This window comes from Rutidosis leptorrhynchoides, chromosome 3 (genome assembly GCF_046630445.1).
Source record: "Rutidosis leptorrhynchoides isolate AG116_Rl617_1_P2 chromosome 3, CSIRO_AGI_Rlap_v1, whole genome shotgun sequence".
NCBI lineage: Eukaryota > Viridiplantae > Streptophyta > Magnoliopsida > Asterales > Asteraceae > Rutidosis > Rutidosis leptorrhynchoides.
In genome coordinates, this window is record NC_092335.1 from 41,690,185 (window position 1) to 41,699,809 (window position 9,625).

The 9,625-nt window shown below is 34.4% G+C and overlaps 1 protein-coding gene across 3 annotated transcripts; it reads left to right on the forward strand.

The window, feature by feature from the left end:
* The first annotated feature begins 1,969 nt into the window (after positions 1–1,969).
* LOC139895996 ((+)-borneol dehydrogenase 2) lies at positions 1,970–7,696 on the forward strand. Of its 3 annotated transcripts, none has more exons than XM_071878568.1 (3): positions 1,970–2,082; positions 6,165–6,250; positions 6,779–7,696. In XM_071878568.1, exons 2-3 carry the CDS (start codon positions 6,213–6,215, stop codon positions 7,569–7,571), a joined length of 831 nt encoding a protein of 276 aa, XP_071734669.1. In that variant the 5' UTR covers positions 1,970–2,082; positions 6,165–6,212; the 3' UTR covers positions 7,572–7,696. The 3 variants fall into 3 exon arrangements, with proteins under 3 accessions (XP_071734669.1, XP_071734668.1, XP_071734670.1); XM_071878567.1 differs by having other exon boundaries at positions 2,036–2,082; positions 6,124–6,250; XM_071878569.1 differs by lacking the exon at positions 1,970–2,082 and having other exon boundaries at positions 5,977–6,250.
* Positions 7,697–9,625: the final 1,929 nt, after the last annotated feature.

Below are 9,625 nucleotides of genomic sequence, written 5' to 3' on the forward strand. Positions count from 1 at the left end.
GTTCGGGTTTAATTGGCGTATTAGGACCATTCTCACTTGTGTTAGGACCATTTAATTGGCGTAACTAACCGGCAGCAAACCAATCTAACTTAAAAAATTATCTAGAGGTGAGCCGGACTGAACCAACCAAACCATAGAAAAACAAAGAATAAATGGGCAAGTAAACCACATCAAGGGTATGTTTGGAGAGCAGCTTATGACAGCTTATGGGAACTTCTAGGAGCTTGAGCTTATGATTTTAATAAGCTCCAAGTAATAAGCTTCGTTTGGTAGACATAAAAAGTAGAGCTTATGAAAATCATAAGCTCTGAAAAAATAAACTACGGGTGTGTTTGGCGCAAGAGCTTATGGGAGCTTATGAGAGCTTATGGGAGCTTGAGCTCATGATTTTAATAAGCTCTAAGTAATAAGCTTTGTTTGGTAGACATAAAAAATAGAGCTTATGAAAATCATAAGCTCTAGAAAAAGAAGCTACTTTTAGTAGCTTATGAAAAAAAGTAGAGCTTATGAACTGGAAAATAAGCTCCAGCTAGTTTACCAAATACTTATAAAAAATAATAAGCTCCAGCTACCATAAGCTTCAGCTCCAGCTCTAGCCCATAAGCTCCAGCTCCAACTATAAGCTCCAGCTCCAGCTAGTTTCATCCAAACACACTCTACTTCTAGTAGCTTATGAAAAAAAGTAGAGCTTATGAATTGAAAAATAAACTCCAGCTAGTTTACCAAACACTTATAAAAAATAATAAGTTCCAGCTACCAGCTTTAAAAATAAGCTTCAGCTCCAGCTTTGGTCCATAAGCTTCAGCTCCAGCTACAATCTCCAGCTCCAGCTAGTTTCATCCAAACACACTCCAAAACTAAAACCTACACAACTCTACACAAAGGCTGTGTTTGGGTGAGGAGCTTATTAGAGCTTACGAGAGCTTATAGGAGCTTGAGCTTATTATTTTAATAAGCTTCAAGTCATAAGCTTTGTTTGGTAGACAAAAAAAGTAGAGCTTATGAAAATCATAAGCTCTGGAAAAATAAGCTACTTTTAGTAGCTTATGAAAAAAAGTAGAGCTTATGAACTGAAAAATAAGCTCTAGCTAGTTTACCAAACACTTATAAAAAATAATAAGCTCCAACTACCAACTTTAAAAATAAGCTCCAGCTCTATCTCATAAGCTCCAGCTCCAGCTACAAGCTCCAGCTCCAGCTACTTTCATCCAAACACACTCAAAAGAGCTACCAAACCCACAAAGACATAAACAACAACATATAACAACCAAATACAAACAAATCTAAATACAAACAAATCTAAACAAACAAACAACAATTACTTCATTCTAATTTGATCATGTCATTTGGCATTTTCCTTGTATATAATATATTATTTCTAATTTACAAATAAATAATCCCACTTTTTAAATCAGGTAAAAATTCCTAAATTTGATCCCTATCTATGATTTAATGCAATACTTCTGTCTTCAAATGCATATCTAGGAGTCTAGGACTAGGATTATTTTTTGCATTTATTGAATATTTTTCTTCTAGTAATTGACCATATTACCCTGGTCAGTGGCGGAATCAGGATTTTTCTTCACCGGGGGCGAATTTTTTTTTAAAACCGTAGTAATTTTTTTGGGCAAAATACGGTGTTTTTGGGACAAAAATTGAAGGTTTTTGGACAAAATTTTGAGGTTTTTGAATAAAATTTAAAAGTTTGTGGGCAAAATTTGAAGGTTTTGGGGCAAAATTTAGAGAATTGTGGGCAAAATTTGAAGGTTTTGAGGCAAAATATGTAGGTTTTGGGGCAAATGGCTTTTGGATTTGAGGCAAATGGCTTTTAAGTTTGGGGCAAAATGAAAAAAATACAAATTTTTACACTAAAATTTCGAAATCGACTGGGGCGCCCCCGCCCCGCTCTAAATTCGCCCCTGACCCTGGGGGAGTTGAAATTTATGTTCCCTATATCATGCTGCCAATTAACCGTTCAGGAGATAGTGTGTAGACTACTGACGACTCACTTCCGCCGGAGCTTCATCACCGCTGATCACTTATTATTCGGCCACCATCGTACTTCAATCCGAATATCATCAGGTAACTTTTTATCTTTTTATCGCTCCCATTAATCCATTATCGTTCTGTAGGTGCCTTTTTAGTTACGAGATCGAATCTATTTCAAAATACTCCGTATTATTATTTGGCTTACATTTCATTAAAAAGTTTAAATGAAGTTTATAGTTTCATATCAATTTGAAATATGTGATTGACATTAAAGGTCAAATTACCTCCGTGGATGCGAAAAATGCGACCGGCTAGAGTTTTCAATTAATTTTTGTTTATTATTATTATTATTTTTTTCGAAAAGCCAATATCATTAACACGAAAGAGAGGGCAGAGCCCAATTACGACACGAAGGGCCCAATCAATTAATTTTGTTTATTATTATTTATTACTCCGTATATATATTTTTTGAAAAGCAAATGAATTTTTAATTTTTATGCAAACAATAAAGTTTCATATGTGAAGTGATTCAGAAACAATAACAAAGATTACGCGAACTCACTCAATTTGAATTATTCGATAAACAAACGGCCGAAACAAATAGCCGAGTACAGACCCACGTTCATCTAACGTTCGCCTAAAAACAAGGATGACTGAAACAAACTTACGACCCATTCTTAAAAGTAAAACTGACCACATAACTGCATAAGTTCAGCTAACTACTGGACCAAGGCCGACTTATTCGACTAGCCCATTACAAAAAAGACCCAAGCATAAAATAAACCCAATAATATGTGATACTTAAGGCAAAAAAGTCTAGAAGTTAACAATCTTATTGACTTCAGACTGGTTTTAATGCGGTGTCAGATGGGCCCACGTCAACTGAGTTGGCGGTCTTTGACGCCAATGCGGCGTCAGATTTTGACGCCAATGCGGCGTCAGATTTTGACGCGTGAGGTCTCAGTTTAGTAACTGACGGAAGGTGAGGGAATTGTCTGGGGACGCGTAGGTAGTGTTGGTTGGCTTGATCGTTTCAATGGACATATGTCCGTTTGATTTTTTTTATTCCGAAAATTAATTACATTTACCAATATATTTTATATAAATAAATATAAATATATATTCACACACATCTTCATCTTCAACATCTTCATCCTTCCTCTCATCCTCCATTTTTAATCAAAAAGTACAAAAAAAATATGACAAACCCAAATCAAAGACTCAATAGTCCAAACGATGGTGGACCCTATTACAATTTGACACACAAATTTGACATTTTAGGTTATAGAAGGTCAAGAGTGACCTTGTCCAGTCAGAGCCAGTTTTCACTTTTTGAAAAAAGTGTACAATTTATCTGTGATGTCATAGTCAGTGTTAGGAATAGTCTTAGTGACAAATATAATTTTGTACGGTAGATAAAATCAACTATCTTCAGCGCTTTTTTACATCAGAAATAAAAACCAAAAAAGCTTCAAACATGTAGCTAAAAATCGTGCAAAGTTTTTTAAACAACTAAATTACGTGGATTCAATTCGTTAAATTATATATATATATATATATATATATATATATATATATATATATATATATATATATATATATAGTGGTAGGATCAAGAGGGAAGTAACCATTCGGGGGGAAGCGGGGGGAAGCAAAAACTTTTTTTTTTTTTTTTCGTTTTTTGAAAAAACTTTGTTCACGAACATTATAGATGAGATGAAAATATGAACATTTAGTAGACACTTTTTGATAAATGTTTTTATTTTGGCGGGAAAACGTTCGAAGAAGTAATATATAACAATTATCGTGTTTTTCGAGCGTATTTTGAGGTTTTAGCTATTGGGGTTTAGATATTAGGGTTTAGATATTAGGGTTTATAGGGTTTAGATATTAGGGTTTAGAAATTTAGGGTTTAGGGTTTAGATTTAGGGTTTAGATTGAGTTTTTAACACGAACGGTTTAGAGTTTAGAGTTTAGGGTTTAGGGTTTGGTGTTTTGAGTTTATGGAATAAACCCAAAACACCAAACCCTAAACCCTAAACCCTAAACTCTAAATCGGGCTAAATTTTACTTCACAAAACATGGAAAAAAAAAAAACGTTCATATTCTTCACGAACAATATTATATTGAATGTTATTTTTGTCGATCGTTTTCCCGCCTAAATAATAACATTCATCACGAGGTGTCTCTTCTAAATGTTCATATTTTCGTGTGATCTTGATGCCGGAAAAAAAAAATTCAAAAAAAAACGAATTTTTTTTTTTTGCTTCCCCCGCTTCCCCCCGATTGGTTACTTCCCCATTGATCCTGCCCCTATATATATATATATATATATATATATATATATATATATATATATATATATATATATATATATATAACATGCGTATTTGGTAGGTTTAATTGAATTTTATTTCTTCACGGTACATGTAAAATATTCTAACCGCATATGTAGAGTTCTGTAAAACGATTATTATCTCATCCGTAACGCGCTTTGACCCGAACTATTTACTAGTTACTGAATAAGACAAAAAGTTATTCGTTGGCTTTTGACCATTTTTAGCCCTCACTTTGATGTCAAAGGGAAATGCGGTGATGTGGCAATGTCAAGAAGTGAAGATTTTTAATGAGAAGTGTTAAATTTGAGTATTAAATTTGTTATGGGTGATGTGGTAAAATATTATTGGAAGTTGGGTATAAAATATATAATTTAATAATATATAAAAATTAATGGATAAATCTGATTGGTCTGACGCCTACCTTTTTTTCAGTCAGATTTTTGACTGACGTCTCGAAAGCGTCACGGGTTACGCCCCGTTATAAGCGTCAGGGACTTGCCAAGTGAGATGCCACCTAGATATTTAGGGGCGTGAGAATGGTGGGTGATGCCCCCATTATTTATGGTCTTAGCAACTGTAAATTTCAGTGTTGGTCTTGCTTACCAAAAAAAAAAAGTGTATATCGACAATTTTGACGAACTACGTGAGGCTTTTTCTTACACGTGCCCAAATATTTAAGTAGGTGTGCGGTTTGACCAGACAAAATTAAAGATTTGAACTTTTTTAGGGCATTTGATATTTTGGGAATTTATTTGCTAGAGTTGTGTTTGGGTGACGAGCTTGTTGGAGCTTATGTGAGCTTATAAGAGCTTAAGCTTATGATTTTAATAAGCTTCAACTTATAAGCTTCGTTTGGTAGATCAAAAAAGTAGAGCTTATGAAAATCATAAGCTCTGGAAAAATAAGCTACTTCTAGTAGCTTATGAAAAAAAGTAGAGCTTATGAATTGGAAAATAAGCTCCAGCTAGTTTACCAAACACTTATGAAAAATAATAAGCTACAGCTACCAATTTTAAGGATAAGCTCTAGCTTCCATAAGCTCCAGCTCCAACTACAGCTACAAGCTCCAGCTAGTTTCATCCAAACACACCCTAGAGCCACATAATTTTGGTGATTAGTTTTTTTTTTTTTTAGTAGTACCTAAGAAACTTGAAATAATCAAGTTGTGATCAATAATAGCCAATATGTACCAAATAAGTGTAGGCCTTTGTGTCAAGTGTCTTAGGTTGTTCATAGATCTATCTCCCTTTTAAGTTACAACACAAACAACAATATTTATTCCGGCATGGACGAATGGTAAGGTTAGATATAAATAATTATACCCCTATTGGCCTATTGTAAGGTAAAGAGGCCGTTTTCAGAAAGACCTTCAGCAAGTGTGTAGACAAAGATGGCTAATCATACTTTTTACACCTTTAATTTGGTGCCTTCTCTTTGTCGAAGAGAAATATACAAGTATACAACCAAATAATGCAACTTTTGAAACCACATGCGTTGCTTTGTCATAAAAAAAACATGGACAAAGATGGCTAGTCACACTTTCTTACATCTAAACCGACCATTATTGTCTCTACATTGCTCAATTTATTCAAAAGTGGAATGTGATTTGATTTTCCTATAATCAATTCATAGAGTTTTCTTGTTTTTAGACTCTTATGATCCATCTGTTTTTTCTATGGTGGTAATTAAATCTTAAATTTTAGGGAAAGTTGTCACCCATTTGTTACCATTCATCATGTAACGTCCCATGGTGTTCTTTTATATGAAATAAAGACCCACTTGCCTTATTCTATAGGTTCTTTATATAAAGTCCTTTTTCGGTGGAATATTCTGCAGTGACATTGAGTCTTACCAACACAAGACGAAGCTCTTACAATCACAACCATGAGCTCTAATGATCCTCCTCCTCTTGTTGCCCAAAGGTAAGCAAATGCAAACCCATTCCAAGTACTAATTTGAATCTATAATCAGTCTCAATGTTTTATGTTGTACTATTGAGTAGGAAATGCTTTAGATCCCTAATTATTGGCTTATATTTGACTTGTTGGTTGAGAATAAGTATACCAGAAAGCACATGCTGATCATATGGATCTATGTAGTTTTGTCATTTTGTGTTTATTGACTTATATTCGGCTTAAAGATATGTCCTTTATTTGTAGAAAGTAGAAATCATGTTCTTTTCATTTCACAAAAATTAAAGTTTTTTGCATTAGCAGTTTAGTACACAGTTCAAGTGAAAGGTTTGACTATTGGTCAAAAATAAAAAGTACGTGTAATAAGTTATAACAAAATATGGAGATCTTGAGGATTATAATTAATTGTGACAATTGTGATATTTGGAAAGAACGATTTGTATTCCGCGTTAATTAAAGCTGTGAATCAAAAAGGAAATTTTTTTGTTTGCATACTTTACCTGAGTTTTAATTCTTGATACATACTTTATTTTTCAGGTTATTAGGTAAAGTTGCTTTGGTAACTGGTGGTGCTACCGGTATCGGAGAAAGCATTGTTCGTCTTTTTCATAAACACGGTGCAAAAGTTTGTGTAGTCGATATTGACGATCGCTTAGGTCAGCAATTATGTGAAGCTCTAGGCGATGAAACCCGTTTCATTCATGGTGACGTTACTAGCGAGGATGATATTTCTCGTGCAGTAGACTTCTCGGTCAACAATTTCGGCACCCTAGATATCATGGTCAACAATGCTGGAATGGCGGGACCACCCTGCTCCGACATCCGTGAATTTTCCATATCAACATTCGAACGAGTATTCGATTTAAACGTTAAGGGTACGTTTATTGGAATGAAACACGCAGCTCGGGTAATGATCCCGTTAAAAAAAGGTTCTATTGTTTCCCTGTCTAGTGTTGCAAGTGCAGTTGGGGGGTTGGGCCCACATGCGTACACTGGGTCCAAACATGCGGTGTTGGGACTCACGAAAAGTGTGGCTGCTGAATTGGGGAATCATGGTATTCGGGTTAACTGTGTTTCTCCTTATGCGGTTTTGACCAATTTGGCTTTGGCGCATTTACCTGAGGATGAAAGGACTGAGGATGCTATGTCGGGTTTTCGTGATTTCGTTGGAAAGAATGCTAATTTGCAGGGTGTGGATTTATTGAAGGAGGATGTTGCAAATGCTGTACTGTTTTTAGCTAGTGATGAAGCAAGGTATGTTAGCGGGGCCAACCTGTTTGTCGATGGAGGGTTTACGTGTACGAATCACTCGCTCAGGGTATTTCGGTAATGTTAGCAGGGCCAATGTGTTGTAGTGTGTGAATCTTTATAAAGAACATTAGTATTAGTTTGTTTTCTAAATGAAAACCCTTCTGTTTGATGTACTATCCTTTACAAGAAAAAAAATAATTATATTTGGTCAACTATATACTGAAGTTACTAGTTTGAGTAGATCGCATTATAGTGTTTTGAACACATCCTTTTTTTTATATGTGTAATTGTGACGATCGCTCTAAATCCATATGGACGAACACGTCATTCATTGATTTCATTGCGAGGTATTTGACCTCTATGTGATACGTTTTGTAACATTGCATTCGTTTGAAAAGGTATTTCATAAATGAATATATAAATTCCAGTTTTTTTTTACATCTGATGATTCCTACGTATAGACAATCACCATTTAAATGGTTTACAATAATACATCTGTTGACAATACAGTCAAAATAAGATACATGGTAATGGTTTGATGAATGCAAGTTTCTTGTATATAGCATGTATGACTCCAAGCACATAACTTGTATCACGTATGAGCAAACAGCGGAAGACTTCTAGAAACCTGAGAATAAACATGCTTCAAGTGTCAACACAAAGGTTGGTGAGTTCATAGTTTTAATATTACACATAATCCGTATATCAATGTGGATTACAAAAGTTCAGTTGTTTCATTCAAAACGTTTATCATTATGTTTTAAATAAAAGGTGGACCACAAGATTTCAGTTGTTTCATCCGAAACGTTTATCAATCGGTTCTACAAAATTGAGCACCCTGGTAACTAAACTTTAACGTTTATATAATTTGTACCCTCTGTATAATCATCTTAATAATACACGCAAACCAACGTGTACGCTTCTCAAATACCATACGTCCGTTAAAAGGCTAGCGCTCTAGCTCGAACGGGGATGTCAAGCCCTATGGATCCATATAGTACTACTCGCGCCCACCAGTTCTTATAACTGGCAGTTACTAGTTACCAAAGTTAAGGGATTTTCGGTTCAAACTCAGTGTAGAATTTAGTATGTACTTGTATCCATTGTGTTTAAAATAAAGTGCATGTATTCTCAGCCCAAAAATGTAAAGGGTAAAAGGGATCATATGAAAGTCACGCATATAAATATTGTATATCGGTTAATAAAACATTTGCATGTATTCTCAGCCCAAAAATGTAGAGAGTAAAAGGGATCTTATGAAACTCACGCATATAAATATTGTATATCGGTTAATAAAGCATTTGCATGTATTCGCAGTTAAAAATATATTTCAAAAGCATTTAATAAAGCAGTTGTAAAAATAGCGCATGTATTCTCAGTCCCAAAAATATAAAGAGTAAAAGGGAATCAAATGAACTCACTGTTTAATATTGATATACAATATTGCAGGAAAGCACGTAGACGCATCGGAGATGATAAACACGAGGTTTGATTCAGAAAAAAAATACCCCCGAACATTACTCATAACCTCCTTGGCAATAACCCATAATTTCCTTAGCTCTAGCTTGCTCGAAAACTCATTTTGAAAATTACTTGGACAGCACTCCGTCGTAATATTTGATGTACATTATTATTTTTGTATCGCAAAAATAATAACACTAATAATAAAAAAAAATAATAAGATTAATAATAATCTTATTAATAATAATAATAATAATAATAATATAAATAATAAATAAAATAAATACGGAGTAATATGTATGTGTGTGTTTTTTTTTTCTTTCTTTACTCGGCAGAAAATGTTGCAATTTATAGAACCTGGCCTGAAATCTGGAGTCATGCGACTCGCATGGAAATGGCCTTCTGGCCATGCGACTCGCATGAGGACCAGGGACAGCTCACATTGTTTTGGCTCCTAGCTTGTCGACATAATATAAAATAAATATAAATATATAAATAATTAATATAATTATTTATATATTATATTTTATTCTTGTGCATAGTAGACTTGTAATTTTTGTTCCGATAAGTCGTACGTCATCACTCGACTTATGTCCCGGTTCCGGTTTCTCGAACGCATTTTCGTACGCTTAGAAAACTTGCATTTTACATTTCGTGACACGTACCTTTGTC

Coding starts and splice junctions, on each gene's coding strand:
- LOC139895996 (XM_071878568.1), top strand. CDS start 6,213: ATGAGCTCTAATGATCCTCCTCCTCTTGTTGCCCAAAG. Junction 6,251..6,778: donor CCTCCTCTTGTTGCCCAAAG/GTAAGCAAATGC, acceptor TTTATTTTTCAG/GTTATTAGGTAAAGTTGCTT.